The following is a 16,811-nucleotide window of genomic DNA, read 5'->3' as shown; positions in this document are numbered from 1 at the left end:
ACATGCTTCCAGACCCCTGCGTTGGCCGAGCTCGGCCAACACAAACTTTGTCAGGTCTATGTTCTGGATAAGGCAGAAACACAGCCAACAAGGTGGTTCAGGAACAGGTGCAGATTGCTGGAGTCAGCAGGATCAGCAAACACCTGTGACTGCCTCACCCTGGGTGTGGCTTAGCCTACACTGATAGGCCACTCCAACTACTTAATGTTTGGTCTGTTGAGCTTCCAGTGCAGCAGTAGGAGTGTAGCAGGAGACTACTGAACTGCTGCCAGTAACTTGGGAGGCTGGATGTGAGTATATACATGTTGTTACTGACCATGGAATGAACTGTGACTGTGTATCTTGGAAAACTGATTTGGATTTGTTGTTTATGGACTGACTGCTCATCGTGCTGACTAGGACTGTTTACTGATAACTCTACCTGTGATAACCCTTGCTCTGAAATATAACCACTGCATTCAGAGAACTCTGCTGGTGTATGCTGTTTTGTGTGCCTGCTCATCCAAGGTTCCATACAACTCTTTACCAGACAAAGGGTTGCAACTCTAACAAACTTACCCTGCCAGACCTGGATCCAGCATGGGGAGGCCAGCATGACCTTGTTTTTCAAGTCGGTGCAAATTTGCCTTATGGCATGTTTGCAACACCTCCAGGTTGGCACAAGTGACTTGTGCCAGCCTAATCCAGGGGTTAGGATTGTGCCCTAAATCATAATTGGATGTGGACAGAAAGTTTTGAGAAGTTTTTTTGCATCAAGAACAGCCATATGTCTTCATAATGAAGAGGGATTTGTTTCAAGGTTCTCTTTCTCAGACCAGGAAACTTTTAGGCAGAACTCCACAATGCTGCTGCCAATAATATACTCGCAACTGATTAACCCTTTGGAGTGATAAGACAATTTACGTATTTCTCGGGAAAGCTGTATGTGTGCATACATATGTATTATGGACTCCTTATACATCCCGAATTCATCTCTTTCAATTGATAATGATTGTAAAACCCAGTGCAAGGAAACGGTGAAGTCCTGTAGTATCCTGCAATGTAAAGTCTGAAGTTCAGATTGAATGCAGCTTCATGTTTCCGCAAAGGCTAGGGCATTTAGCACAGTTTATCACTGGAAATGCATTCCCCCCACTTAAGCTCTGTTATGCTCCTGTTCTGTGGATTGCTCAGAAAAAAATAACTATGGAATATAGCCCAAGCTCATGTTGGTGTCTTTACGTGCAGGGCACATAACAAAGTTTCCACCCATGGCAACCAAATGGAGCTGGTGGGGGGAGGGAGACTGGAGGTCCCTTGTGAATCAAGTGATGACACAAGGAAGGAGATACTTGCCTCTGTGAATCTCAAGTGGATGTTCTTTCTTGCCACTAAGCCCTCCAACCAATCAGGGGGCTCCCTGAGGTCCTCTCCCAGGACCCCTGGGAGCAAGGCAGCACAGCCAGTCATTGGAACCTGTGACTGACTTGACTCCCCACCTGCAGATGACAATGACCACAGTAAACGGGCAGGCATGAGGAAACTGCAGGAGGGTAATGGAAGGAACTTGCAGAGAGAAAGCCATGAGGGTATAGACACATATGGGGCCCAAAAAATCCCGGAACCCAAGGGCCATAAGAACGTAAGAACAGCCCCACTGGATCAGGCCATAGGCCCATCTAGTCCAGCTTCCTGTATCTCACAGCGGCCCACCAAATGCCCCAAGGAGCATACCAGATAACAAGAGACCTCATCCTGGTGCCCTCCCTTGAATCTGGCATTCTGACATAACCCATTTCTAAAATCAGGAGGTTGCGCATACGCATCATGGCTTGTACCCCGTAATGGATTTTTCCTCCAGAAACTTGTCCAATCCCCTTTAAAGGTGTCCAGGCCAGTCGCCATCACCACATCCTGTGGCAAAGAGTTCCACAGACCAACCACACGCTGAATAAAGAAATATTTTCTCTTGTCTGTTCTAACTCAATTTTAGTGGATGTCCCCTGGTTCTGGTATTATGTGAGAGTGTTAAGAGCATCTCTCTATCCACTCTGTCCATCCCCTGCATAATTTTGTATGTCTCAATCATGTCCCCCCTCAGGCGTCTCTTTTCTAGGCTGAAGAGGCCCAAACGCCATAGCCTTTCCTCATAAGGAAGGTGCTCCAGCCCTGTAATCATCTTAGTCACTCTCTTTTGCACCTTTTCCATTTCCACTATGTCTTTTTTGAGATGCGGCGACCAGAACTGGACACAATACTCCAGGTGTGGCCTTATCATCAATTTGTACAACAGCATTATAATAATAGCTGTTTTTTCTCAGTACCTCTCCTAATGATCCCAAGCATAGAATTGGCCTTCTTCACTGCCGCCGCACATTGGGTCGACACTTTCATTGACCTGTCCACCACCACCCCAAGATCTCTCTCCTGATCTGTCACAGACAGCTCAGAACCCATCAGCCTATATCTAAAGTTTTGATTTTTTGCCCCAATGTGCATGACTTTACACTTACTGAAATTGGCCCATCCCAATCTAGATGAATGGCAATGGAAACAGCCACAACAACCTAAGGAGAACTGGGGTTTTGCAGCTGGGGGTGGGGAGGGGATTCACTATCCTAGAAGCAACTCTAATAGGATTTATTCATTTATGTCTGCTGCCCCGAGACTCCTTCCAGATCAAAAGGTATGACTGAAATCAAATAAATAAATATGATTGGTGCCATTTTCTCAGTTTCATTTTTTTAGAAAGAGTGTGTGACAAAACATGAAGAGCTCCCATGTTTGCAGCAAAAGCGGTGCCCTCTTTTATAAGACTTTCTTGGAACAAACTGGAAGGAGATTTTTGTTTGATGGCCATTGCCACATCCTGGAATTCTTATTACACAGAAGGAAAGGCATACATTAATTCAATAGCTACTGTACATTTTTTTCCTCCCCTCTCAAAGGCTGAGCTCCAGCCAATGTGTTTTGTTTTCATTGTTGTCGTGGAAGAACACTGAGCCCCTTCTAGTGAGCAGCGAGGAAAGTTACCTTATCCCCCTTTGAAATCGTACCTCTTTTGTTGGGCGCATTTCTGAAGTTGTTCTACAGCTTTTGTGCAAAAGAGCTGTGGAATTCAACACGACCGTCCCCTCAAGCTTCTAACTGGGCCACCTCAGACATGATACATATAATCATCCAAGCCATTTGACCTCTGCATTGTTACACGGTGGTCAGGTAGGAGCAAAGTGAGTTTCAGGTGACCCTATCATGTGACGGAGATCAGAGGTCGCCGACTATTCAGTTGTCAGGCTAGCTCATTCATCACCACTTTTATGCAACTGACACACTGACAAATAGACCCAGGGTATAAAATGGTTCTCCGTCTATTACTTGAAGGCCCTAAACCTTAATTGGCTGCCATAAATTTTCACATGTTAACAGCTAGCTTGATTGGACAACTGCCCGGAGCAAAGAGAAGGATGAAAATTAGGTGTTTCATAATTTGCTAAATTATTAGTGCCATAATGGATGCCCACCTGGTTAATGGCAAATGCTTCTTTATTAAAACACACACACACACACACACACACACACACACACACACACACACACACGATTCCAAATTGGTGTGGATCATATCTCCTCAAAAGGCATAACCAGTGGTGTCACTAGGGTTTATGTCACCCAGTACTGGAGGCCAGCACATCAGCCCCACGATGGATCTCCTCCTGTGGGAGAGGCAACACCCCTGGCAGTTCCCTAAAATGCAACTTCCCTAAAACCTAAAACACACAAGCCTAAAAACACACTAGCCTTCCCTAAAATGCAACTTTGCTTTGGATCATGCCCTTCTCTCTACCCCCTGAGCTGCTAGCTATCTCCCCTGCATTTCAACACCCAACAACCTGTTTCCCATTCTGGGATCTGTGTCCAAGGTCTTTCATTCTGAAGTCTCTTGGCTGGCAGCCTAGTGTTGAGGGACTGGATCCCAAGCTGTCCTTTCAGTTTGGTTGTTCCCATCTCTTTGGAGATGACCTCCAACTTGGAGTTTCCAAGCAGCTGCTCAGGGCAGGGATCATTACAGACCCCACCAATTCCAAATCAGTGCCATTCACCCCCCCCCCAGCCCCCAGTGGCTCCGATTGATGGAAAAAAAAAACTCAGGCCATCAGGGCTATCGGCAAATTTAACGAAAGTTGTAGTTTGACCCTCAGAAGAGACCTAAGATACCTCACCAAATCTGTTATGGTGGTCCCACAAGATCTCACCATAAGATCAAAGTCCAATGAGAACTTGCTTCCAAAAACAATGCCGACTTGCTCCTCCCCCTTTCCAGATGAAGTTCTTAGTCAGGAGGTGGGGTAGGAGTGCTGTTTTAAAATAAATGGTTAGCACATTAGTATAAAACCTATTGATTAAAAACACCAAGTATAATGTTAGTCTTTTAGTCTCTTGAGTGATGCAATCCTGAAATAAATTTATCCCTTTGACTCTTGCATTAACCTTTTATTGACTGCTTGCATACCCATAATTAACACACACTTTAGCTAAAGTGGTTAATTTTAGCATCGTGACCAGTGTCTCCTAATGCAGTTGACATCCCAATCATCGAAATGTAACTAAATCCCAGAGAAAATAACCAGCTGGCTGAGCCATCTCCTTCAGATTCCAGAAGAGGCACTCGCGTTACGTCAGGGGTAGAGTGTGCCACTTTGGACTGAAGGTGGAGGGCTCAGGTGTTGTTTATGGGTACATTTCCCTGTGCTAAAAAAAGTTTCTGATTTTTTTTTTTTAATCAGCTACCTAGCTCAGCAGTGTCTAGTCCAGCATACTCCTCCCTTTGGCAAATTATATACTTGTAGGGAGTTTTTCTACACTGGGGAACATTCAAATTGATCTTCGCTCCCCACAATTGGTCCAGTCCCTTCATGGCTATACAACCCCATTGCTGTCTAATTCTGCTACACGTGTTATCAGGTTCACACACAGCATTCTGAGTGCTGTAGCAACCTAGAAATGAGACTTGAGTACTTAGGGCGGAGTCCTAACCAACTTTGCAGCACTGACCTAGCCGCAATGCAGTCCGAAGGTAAGGTAACAAACATGCCCTTACCTCGAGGAGGACCCCTTGACTGCCTCCCCACTGCAGGGTGCAGTACACACCCCATTGGCACAGCTATGGCAGTGCTGGAAAGTTGATTAGGATTGCACCCTTACTTATTTAAGTATGTATACACTATTTTTCTCTGTTTTTACCCAGCATTCAAGGTGGTTTACCTAGGCAGGCAAATCTTAAACCATCATCTTTCAGTGGGTTTTTTATAATATTATTCTGTGAGAGGAACTTACAGAACCCTCCATCATCATGTGCCTCCCTTCACGGTGTGGTTATCTCTTCCAGCCATATGTCATCGAGCTTCTGCAGGCAACTGACAATCAAACCAGGCAGGTACTGAAGGTCTTAACCATCCTTCCAGCTGTCCTCTCCACACTCTTCCACTCACTCACCGTAGGTGGCTGATCAGCGACTCTGACTTCTCACAATAGATAATATAACTTTGTCGGCTTGGTTTCGTGTCTCCCCTCTAAGGGCATGACCTGAGTTGCTAACTGCTTAGCTCTTTAGGCAGTACAACAGCTCAACCACCTGATCACACCAACCTACTGTACTTAAGATTCTCCTGTACTTAAGAACATCTGTGTGGTGGAGCATCTTCTCTGCATGTGGAAGGTCTCAAGTTCAATCCCAGGCAGCTTCTCCAGTTAGAGCTGGGAAGCCCACCTGCCTGAAACTCTGGAAAACTCCACCAATGAGGGTAAATAATGAGTTAGATGGCACAATTGTCTAATTCAGTGGGAGGCAGGTTTGTGCAAATGTCTAGATTCCTAATATCTGCAGAAAACCATTGAAATGTTTCAGCTGAAGTATCCAGCAAACATCTTCGTCTTTATCTTCATCGTCTTGCTTTTTGTCTTCTTCTTTCTCTCTTTGCATTCATATCAGAAGACAAAGCATACACCTTGTTAGGCTCCATTTAGCTTCAGCCTTCTCTGCATATTAACCATGTTCTTTTCCATAATTTTGAAGGGGTGGTGTGGAAATATCCCCAACTCAAGGTTGCGCAATGTTTAATCACACCTCTGAGAACTTCACCCTCCGCCCGTGTGGGCTCAACCACTATATGAAGCGACTGGCAAAACAAATCCACTGTTCTCTTGCGCCGCATGGCTTATCAACGCAAACGGTTTAATATTTATGCTAAGAGGATTGTCAAAAGTAGCTTGTGTTCCTTTAATTCTTGTTTTAAATAAATAATGAGAACATTGGAACACATCACTCTTCTCGGAGGGCCCGAGGTCGGTTAATCTTATTATTTATGAAGTGATGTGCTACATAATAGCATGTTAACAGATGCTATTATCACGGGCTGATGTGAGGAGCTGAAGATATATAGGAATGTTACGTGTTAATACTGTCCTTGTGGTGTAATGTACGAGGGATTGAGTGCGTCGGGAAGTTGGCGCTGCAATTAACTGCATACCAACATGGGTGTAAAGTTGAAGTACATTTTCTCCTGGGCATTCCAGTCCCATCAATAATTCCCAAGAGGGAGGTGACCTCTTTTGTTGGGTTTGCATGTCATTCTTTCCTCAGAGGGGTCAGCAAAGTGGCCCTGGAGTTGTGTGCATTTAATCATGTCAGCAGTGCTGAAAACATTAATCGGCTAATTGTTGGGACGAGTCTGTTATGTTCTCTATCTCATCCTCTATCAGAGCATGTGGGGTTTTACTGGGATTTTCTCTGATGCAGCCTTCTGCACCTGCAAAAGAACAATTTCAAGTCACTCTCTGTCGGATGGTCTTTTTGGAATTGCTTTAATGTAGCCATTGCTTTATTTTATTTTTAAGGCAACAGTTGATTTTTACATGAGGTGGTATATCCATATTCAGTCTTCATGGAATGTTCTTAATTTTTTGAAGTTCAGGTATAAGGAGAAATACCAAACTCTTAGCCCTTCTTTTTTCTGCATTAAATGTGAGGTTTTTCTGCCAAAGCAGTGTACAACTTTAAGTAAAACAAATTAAATACATTAAAATGGATTGGAACCCCGGCTCATTAGAAGGCAAGTTGAGATGTTCCTAGATATCCTGGATCATAGAGTTGGAAGGGGTCTAATAGGTCATCTAGTCCAACCCCCTGCTAGGCAGGAAATCCTCTTAGAGTATCTCCAACAGTTGCTTGTCGAGCCTCTGCTTGAATATCTCTAGTGAGGGAGAGTCCACCACCTCTCTCGGCAATCTGTTCCACTGCTGAACTGCCCTTCCTCTATATGATGTTATCATATAGAGCAGGGGTTTCCAAACTTTTTGGCAGGAGGGCCACATCATCTCTCTGACACTGTGTCGGGGGCCAGGAAAAAAAAGAATTAATTTACATTTCAAAGTTGAATAAATTTACATAAATGAATATTAGAAATGGAACTTATATGAATGAATGAAGGTCTTGCAATAGCTCAATGCCAGCTTTTCCTTTGCTGCCACTGTTGCATCATTGACTTGAAACAGCAAGCAGTGGAGGGAGGCCTCGTCCCACAGCTCACTCAAGAGGTTAAACAGTTGGCCATCTTGCTGAGAGCGGTTGTGTCAGGCCAGCGTGGGCTTCAGCAAGTCTCCGGAGGTCCAGAGGCTCACTGGAGACTGGGGGCTCTCTGCAGGCCGGATAGGGAGTCCTCAAGGGCCACAAGTGGCCCCAGGGCCAGGGATCGGGCACCCCTGATATAGAGCATTAAATGTGACTAGCACATTGAATGGGGCTCAGACACCAGTCACTTTTCAAAGGCTGCCACCTGGAGCATGCATGGCAGTAGTCTAACAGAGAAGTGATCAAGCATATGCAATAAATATCCTTAATACATTGCAAAATGCTGAGGTTATTCCTCACCATTCACTGTTTCTTTGTTAGTTAAATATCTTGAAGATCGTATCATGTTCAGTGAAGAGCAATGCTTGAAGGGCACCTTACAGCACAATCCTAACTTGCTTTGGAACAGGCCTGTGCTGTATCCAGTGCAAGTTTGAGGCTGGTTGTGGTTCGGCTCAAGGCAAGGAGAAAAAATTCCCCTTACCCCCGATAGAATCACAGAAGCCCCAATGGGTCTTCTCGGATCTGTGCCACTTAAATTGGTTGCCAGGCTGCCCAGGAACAGGGCTAGGATCTGGCATAAGTGCCAAATCCCGACCCCACCTCCTTTTTCTTGCCCACTTGCCCATGGGAATGCCCTCCCTCCTCCACTCCGAAACACCTCCCTCCCATCCTTCCCACACCTCCCCTAGACCCCTGCACCAGTCTGTAACCTCTGGCAGAAACTTACTGAGCCCAGGGCCCATGTCAACACAGGGAGGCTGGCACACATCCTTGCACTGGCCTCCATGCTCTAAAGTCAGTGTGAAAGTGCGTTATGGCACTTTTGCAATGATGATGGACTAGCACAAGGGACTTTGGATTGCGCCCTTAGTCTGATGTATTTAGGTATAGTTTTTGTATCATTATCAAGATATACTTCTGAGTGCCAATTTTCAGGAGCAATAGCAGAAGAGAGCTAGAGTCTTTTTGCCCTCCTAGTTTATTTCCTGGGGCATCAAATTGGCCAACCGTGGGGTATCTCTTTGTAGAGATAGCAACCAGTTGTTAGCCAGGTTCGGTGGTTGCCAACAACCAGGCTGACCATCTGAAACCCTAGTTCCCCAGCACTGATGGAAGCGGTGGCCTAAATCCACCATGAAACTTGCATTGCCCCTGCACCCAATATCCCTGAGGCAATCCCTACCACAGATTGCACATGAGGTGGCTTACATGGAGTTTGATGTTCCTAGAAGTTCAGGGATGATGTAATCATGTTATTTCAGGCTCTTGCATTGATTTAAATGTGAAAAGCCCACCTTCCTTCAGCAATCATCAGGTTGCTTTGGGCCAACCACACGCTCTCATCAGCAAGGAGTGAAAACATGATCCACAGTGAGAGTGCATGGCAGCTGGACCCAAAGTGTCCCGAAAATCACTGAAGAGAGATTGGGCAGTCTGGTGACGTGCCCCTTGGAGTCTCACACCCGGGGACAGCCCGCCCTTTGCCCCACCTGGTGACGCCACTGCAACACCCTGTTTACAACTGGAAATTTCTCCCAGAGGCCCCTGCCTCATTGCAGAATCCCTTGGGGATGCTCTCATTGGCCAGTGGGGAGGGAAGGATACTACTGCCTGTTGCCTACTGCTGGTAAACATGGGGACATGTGGAGGTCCACCACTGCCTCTTCCAACCTGACTTCAGCTCTGGGTCTTTGGTTAAGTCCACAGAGCACTTCTTATGATGTTCTGAGCCTTCTTTGCGGCCATGTAATAAAGCATAACCCTCTTCAGCTTCACACTCTTTTATAAACATTAGCTAATTAACTAGCAGCTGGTAAATTAAAAGAACAGCAGTACCGAATGGCTGCACATTTCCTAATGCAGCCCAAATGAGTGGCAGTCTTTACTGCAAAGTCATCTTACGAGCTGTGTTGGTTTACTTCTCATAAAATTTCCCCCTGCATGGACTGCAGTTTTAGTTGCTTATTATAATTAGACTTCACTACTATTGATGAAGAATCCATTTAATAAGAAACACGGTAATTCAACGGGTTTCTCTGGGGATTTAACGAACACTAACCTCTTAATTTAATTTTGTTGAAGTTTTGCCCACCTATTCATCAGCAGAAATGATTATTAACCCTCATTTGCATCTATCTTTCAAAAGCTCCCCTTCTTCTTACTTCCTCGGAAACGGATAGACCTGTAAATCTCAGATTTACCAGCCAGGTCCTTGCAATATTGTTTAATCTCTCCTCTGACCTTAATGCAGTAAATTTGGTTTAATCTCTCTCAATAATCTAGTAATATCACAAAAACCCACAAACAATGGCATAAAGTACCTACTTCAAATAAGACTGGAGATAATGAAAAAATAATTCACCATCAAAAGGTGTGCTAACTGAATTTTCTGTGTGATTGGCTTTCTCGAAGACCCTGCTAGGAAACTGAAAGTCGGCATCAACGAAAGAGAAAAAAAAAGCTCTGGAGTCATCATACTCGGCGGACTATCATTTTATCACCTGGTTCATTCTTCTTTCATTTTTTTTTTAATTAATAAGCAAACACGTTGCATCCGGAGAGAATAGATCTCAAAATGCTTGCATTAATCCATTCTTCTTTTTACTGATTTCAGGTGCCATTCCCAACTGGTGGAGAGTTTACCAGAGGATGAAAAACCAGAATGTCATCCCTATTGGCAAGAGGATGATCCCAATATGCCACTACCATTCAACCTTGAAGATATTATTGTTGAGCTACAGAGTCTCCTGGACAAAGTGGAGTCCTAGAAGTAGTGAACTTGCCAGTTTGCAAACTGATTCAGATTTCCCACATGCACTCGCTCCCCCAGTCATCCCATTTCTTCTCCTTTTTAAATTCTTACTGGACAATGCCAGTAGCCACTGGGAAGTAGTTTTTTGTCCTGTCATGCTAACAGAATAACAGAGAGGGAAGGGAGTCTCCTCCTTGTGGGATTCCCAAGGGGACTGTAGTTGGCCACTGGGAAAGAGAATGCTGGGCTAGATGGGCTTTTGGGTTGACCCAGCAGGTTCTGAAGGAAAGACTTTAGCCCTTGCAGCCAACATGCTACTCCAGTTCAATAAAGTAAGGGGAAAGAGGAGGAGAATGAACACAATCAAGGCTCAAGGTTCTAATCCAGGTGTGTCTCCCTCCCCCCCCCCCCCCGCCATGCCCTTAAACCACAATGGAAATTTTAAACCAGTGATGAGTGCTCTCCAGGGCTGGATTGGAACTGGACTCAACAATCCCAATCCCAAATTTGGACTCCCCCATGCTCCTGGTGATGTAACTGGGAATGCAGGATGGTCTGCATTCTCTTCCCAGTCCCATGCACTCTCTCAAGCCCCAAAGCTCTGCCCCCCATCCCATTCCTCCCCAAAATTATCTGGTAGCAGTGATAGGAAAATCGTGCTAATGGGGAAGATCTTGTTGGATACATAATTTCATGTAACTTTATGCCACTCATTTAAAAGAGAGGTTTTCACCACTGAACAAACTGTGTGTCTTTTGATGGTTGGTGTTGTAAGTGCCGCTTAATTTGTTTTAGTAATCATAAGATTAAGAAAAGATCACAAGACAAACCCAGTAGAAGGGGGGAGGGGATTCTGTTAAAAGGCAGCCCTCTTCCCAACAAAGTGTTCGTCTTTGTTACAGATTGAAGCAGACTGAAGTGGAACACGGGGAATAAAGCTGTATTTTTTTTACTGTTGATTTATGATTAATTTCCATTTTAATTAAGCATTGTTTGAAACCATAAGAGTGGCAGTAGCAAAATCCACTTGACAGCCATAAAAGATACAGGGATCAAGAATGTTTGCTGAACACCAAGAAAGCAGAAAACCCATCTGAAAGGAGAAGATGGGGTTCGGGGACTTGCAATTATTATTATTATTTCATGAAGTACTAATTTATGTAGTTGAGTTGAAAGTTCTCAGTTGAATATGTGTACCGCTACCATGCACTGGGCTGACATTTCCATTAAGCTATTTGCAATGGCCGCAAGATTTTTTTTTTCCTGGTTCATCCGCCATGGCTTAGAGCAGTGGTTCTCAAATGTTTTAGCACCGGGACCTACCTAAAAAAAGGTTTCACTTTACCAGCCTCTCAAGCCTCTGTGGCTATAACAATGATTGAGAAGCAATATTTCCCGCCCCCCCCCAGTAGCAGGTTGTTTAACCCTTGATTCACAAACCTAATTTATCTTGTCGGTTTCACGAACCACCAAAAATTGGGTCATTATCCACTAGTGGGTCATGGACCCGCAGTTTGAGAACCACTGACTTAGAGGCTTCTGCAGAGCTCCTGAAGCCTCTAAAAATGTAAAAAACAAAAACAGAGCTGGAACCAACTTCCTGTTTTCAATCAGAAAACAGAAAGTGCGTTCTGATTTTTTTTTTTTAAACTTTTTTAGAGGCTTGGCGAGGGGGAGCCTGGAGCCTCTGCAGGGCTCTCCCCCCCCCCCCGCAGAAGATAGGAGCTGGCTCAAGTAAGTGAAAATCACTCCCCATCAGCCCCAGCAGCAGCACAATCCTGAGGATCATGCTGCTGCCTTTCCCTTCCCCCACCCTTTAAGGAAACAGAGACAGAGTTTCTCTGGCTGGGGTATCGCAACACTCCAGTTTGAGAACCTCTGCCTTAACCCTACAGTGCAGCTCCCTCTTCCAGCAGTAACTGTTGCTCATAGTCTTGACATAAGGCAGTCTGATTCACAAGATTGAGTGGTCTCACAACTTCCCTACAGAGGGCTGTCTTGTGTCCAGCATGTTGTTTATCATCTCTGAGTTCTCCCGCTGCCAAAGAAGCAGGGTCAGGTGGAGGAGAGAGATGCATCCATTCAGTTACTTACATTAAACTGCAGCAGTGCCTTGCAAAACACAGTTCACGACTTTGCCTGCATTTACTTTTCATCATCGCTGAAAGAATTGCAGCGAAATTGGTCCCCCCCGCACGTGTGTGTCGCGCTAAATGGATTACGGAAGATACAGATCTGTTTGCCTGTCTGCACTTGCCTTTAGACAATATTCATCAATTTTACAAAAAGCTCCCGACTAAACATGGAGCCAATACAAATGCAGATGCTCGCGGCAAGGACCCTCTCTTTATATATAACAACAAAATCAGATCGCAAGTTGATTTTACATTAGCAGAAGGAAATTGTTGGCAGAAAATGAAATCCTTTTATCACTGCATTCGTCTGAAGATGGGAGCTAAAAGGCTGTTCTTAAAAGTCTGCAATGGAAAGCTTCTGGTTTGTGGTGGAGTGTTTTCTAAATTCATTATTCAACTCTATGTTCATGAAGAATGTAAGGAGAATTCTGCTGCAGGAGACCAAGGGTCTATCCAGCCCAGTTTAACAGAAGGGTCAGCCAGGTGCATCTACAAGCAGATATGAAGACCACAGTCCTCTCCTGCTGTGCTTCACCCAGCAACTGGTTTCTAGTGGGACATGGAAGTTCTGTGTGGCCATTAGGATTAACAGGCACTGATAGACATATGTGTATTGTCTAATCCTCTTTTAACGTCATCTAAACAAATGGCCACCACCACATCTTGTAGCAGTGAATTTCATAAATGAATTATGCCTATGTGAAGATGTCTTTTCTTTTGTCTGTCTGTCTGCCCTGAATCTTCCATCGCTTATGGTTCAGTCTTACCCAGGCCCAGGACTGCTGGTGCCACAAATACTCCATCGTTTTGCAGCCCATGAACCGCAGCTGGGAGTTGGTCAGCATCAGTGGGCCACAGAATCTCCACTGGTGGAAGTAAATTAGCAGTGGTGGTGTTGGGGAAGGATTGTGGGCAGAGTTCTGAGTCAGTGAATCCTGACTCATTTTCAGCGAGAGGAAGAAGTGCAATATATTGCAATATATCAAGGCAATAGCCTTGAAGGTGGCAATATCAGAATGCTAGTTGGAGCACACACTCAAAATGCCATTTGAGATGGGTGTTAAATGTTACTAGCACTTTGGATGGCACTTTGAAATTTGAATTCTGGCTCAACCCTTGCATTTAAAGAAAATGCAAAAATGTATTATGAGATATTTGTCTGAAGAATGAAATATGGGAATGAGAACTGATGAACTTGTTCAGGACACACATTTTCACATCTCACCTTCAGACTGATTGACTGTTTAGGAGCTGGATGGCCTCTGAACCCTTGACTTTCTAGAGATGCTTTATTCCATAGATCTCACCACATAGAACAGCTACCAGGGACTTAGAGCCCAATCCTGGGCTCTTTCCACTGGCCCTGTGCTGGTGCTGAGTGCCACAAACATGCCATAAGGCACACCTTCAACACTCAGTGCCAGGCCAGCATTGATGCTGGCTCAGTGCCAGTCTGCGCTGAGCCCAGCACCAGCCGAAACCTAGCAAGGGAAGAGCTCCTGGTGACACAGATCAGGTCCCTTTCTGAGGGAGAGGCATTCCGGGGTGGGGTGAGGGTGGGGGGAGGAAGCATCATTTATTCAATAATGATCTATTCATTCATTATTCAACTTTTTTTTGCCTGCAAAAATGTGTAAAATATACACTGTGGCCCTCATATGGAAAAGTTTGGAGACGTGCCCTAGTGCAAAGGTTTGGCATTGCCGCTTGGTGCAATCTATGTGCTAACATGCTTCAACATCAGTCTACACCCCTTGTGCTGCCATTAGACGAGGTGACGGCCATGTACGTATATAGATGGCTTTAGAAGGAGATTAGTAGACACATTCACAGAGGACAAGTCTACCAATGTTCACTTGTCATAATGGCCGCATGTTACCACCAGGTTCAGAGGCAGTATACAGGGGTGCAATGGTGGGGGGAATGCTGTTGCTTTCATCCCCAACTCTGGGCTTGCCAGAGGCATTTTAGCCACTATGGGAAACAGAACGCAGGATGAAGTGGCCCTTTGGGCTGATCCAGTAAGCAGTCTTATGTTTCGCTGTTGCCTTTTGTTATAAAGCCTTCATATTTCCTGTTTACAAGGATCTTGCCAGCGACTAGTCAATTTAATGACCTCTAATAAGAAGATGAAATGGAATCCTGCATAGAAAACATATAGCATTGACATGCATCTTGTCATTTCATGGGCATCTCAACTCCTTGCAAGGTAAAGGCTGCTTAAGGAGTTGTCTTCAAGAGATCTACAACAACAAAAATTAGCTTATTTTTGTTTCTCTTTTATTGCTTTAACCTCCAGGACTTTACTTTGGCTACCTGATCAAGCACTTACTCAAAAACACTGAATGTGACATGTTTTCATTTGATAGACGTAAACCAAGGTCTTTTGTTATATGCCATGGCTTTAAAAATCATAATTTAAAAACTAGCAATAGGTTGTGGTTTGACCTACTTATTTCAGAAAGTTCATCTACGTCCTTCCCCTCAATACCCTTCACTTCAGCCTGACTATACGAGAGAGAGAGAGAGAGAGAGAGAGAGAGAGAGAGTACTAGAGCAGTGGTTCCCAAACTGTGAGGCATGGCTCCAACTCACAGGCATGTTGGAGGGCATCCCCACATCCTCTTCTTGGGTGCCACCATCTTGGATTATGTTAGATCTCCTCCAATCCAAGATGGCACTGCCCAGGAAGAGGATGCCATGGAAGCTATGGCACAGATAAGTTTGGGAACCGCTGTCTTAGGATCATCCAAAATTTCTCCAATGAGAACTTTTAGTTGAAATTTGGGGGCTGGGACTCCAGTCATCTACCTTACCATTTTTCACAGCTACCATCTTGTTTTGTGGTTGTAGTAGTAATGCTCCTTCCAGTGTGTCACCTGGGCCCAGCCCTGGTGGCCGGGGTCTTCTCAGAAGCAGGGATCTCCTTGGGAGTAAATCACAAGTACTGCCTGGACTGGGCTCCCAGGTAGAGCATTTCCCAGAGAGTAGGGTACAAGGCCTCATAGGATCTGCAGAGGTCACATGGCTGGAAAGGGTGGGGCTGGCTGGGCCAGTAACTGGCTTCATAAGGACCCTGGGAGACATAGGGAGAGGTCACTCCTCCCTGGGCTTTGGCTGGGGAGAAGTGACTGGGGGAAGGGTAAGTAATCTACTTGTTCCTGTGGGAGCCAAAAGGGTCCCTGGTGGGGGCAGCTGGTCCCTCCCTTCCAGGAGAGGCACACCTGGACCAGAACAGGATGTTGTAGACCTTGGGGGTCTTAGGGGGCCCTGGAAGCCCAACAAAACAACCAGACAGCCAACCATCAAGGGGTGTCCTGAACAGTTCAGCTTTGCTGTACCTTCACAGATGCGAAACTCCTGTTGAGGACTATATACCACGGCCCTTGTTGCATTACAAGGCCCTGATGAATGTAAAGAATATCACCAGATTAAACCATTCGTGCAAGCCAGTCTCCAGGTCTCAGTGCCTCCTTTCGCTCCAGGGTAATTCAACTGCTGCCCCTGTGCCACCCCCAGGCATGGACCCCACACAGTGATTGGTGTTTGGTAGTCACCATATAGGAGGAGGCTCAGTGGTCAAGCATCTACTTGCCTGTAGGAGATCCCAGTTTAATTCCTCTCATATTTCAGTAGGACAGAGAAAAATTCCTGCCTGAAACCCTAAAAAGCTAGCACCTCCCTTTCAGTTTCTCTTTCTTCCCCAGAATCCCATCTGAGCAATGCATAAATCATAACATAGCATTTTAAAGAAGCTTGTGGAGGAGGGAATGGTGGGTGACAGTGGAGGCCACCATTCACTTCTTTGACTTAGGGCACAATCCTAACCAGGTCTACTCAGAAGTAAGTCCTATTTTGCTCAATGGGGCTTACTCTCAGGAAAGTGTGGATAGGATTGCAGTCTTATTCATTGATTAAGGTCCCATTTATTCTCCTCCAGGAGAGACTCAAAACAGCTTACAACTGAAAACAAAACAGAGTGTAAAAGAGAACACAAACAACCAGAGGACAATAAAACCAACCAGGCCACTCAAAAGAATCACAACCTGTGAGACACAGCTAAGCCTGATGAAACAGGAATTCCAATACGTGTCACATGAATGTGGGCTATGTGAAGGAATTTCATGAGAATTGTGCCACACCTGATAAAGTCCTCCCATGCATTTACTGGAGAGCATCTCTGCCACAAATGATGGCGAACGTAGGAGAGCCTCTTCAGATGTCTTCAGAAGACGGGCAGATTCATATGAGTCAGACTTCCCCCAATATGGGTACATCCCTAGGCCTCTATCCTCTGCTGTAGCTTGTGGGAATG

At 45.1% G+C, this 16,811-nt stretch overlaps 1 protein-coding gene across 1 annotated transcript in view; it reads left to right on the top strand.

Annotated features, from left to right (window-relative positions):
* FTO (FTO alpha-ketoglutarate dependent dioxygenase) overlaps nucleotides 1–13,194 on the top strand; it is a 294,785-nt gene extending 281,591 nt beyond the window's left edge. The window contains exon 9 of the mRNA XM_066637383.1: nucleotides 10,224–13,194. Within this exon, the coding sequence (XP_066493480.1) occupies nucleotides 10,224–10,377 (154 nt within the window). The 3' untranslated portion in view covers nucleotides 10,378–13,194. The remainder of the gene's footprint in view (nucleotides 1–10,223) is intronic.
* Nucleotides 13,195–16,811: the final 3,617 nt, after the last annotated feature.

This window comes from Tiliqua scincoides, chromosome 9 (genome assembly GCF_035046505.1).
Source record: "Tiliqua scincoides isolate rTilSci1 chromosome 9, rTilSci1.hap2, whole genome shotgun sequence".
NCBI classification, from domain to species: domain Eukaryota; kingdom Metazoa; phylum Chordata; class Lepidosauria; order Squamata; family Scincidae; genus Tiliqua; species Tiliqua scincoides.
Note: the sequence above shows the minus strand (reverse complement) of the source record. Positions and strands in the feature narration are given on the sequence as shown.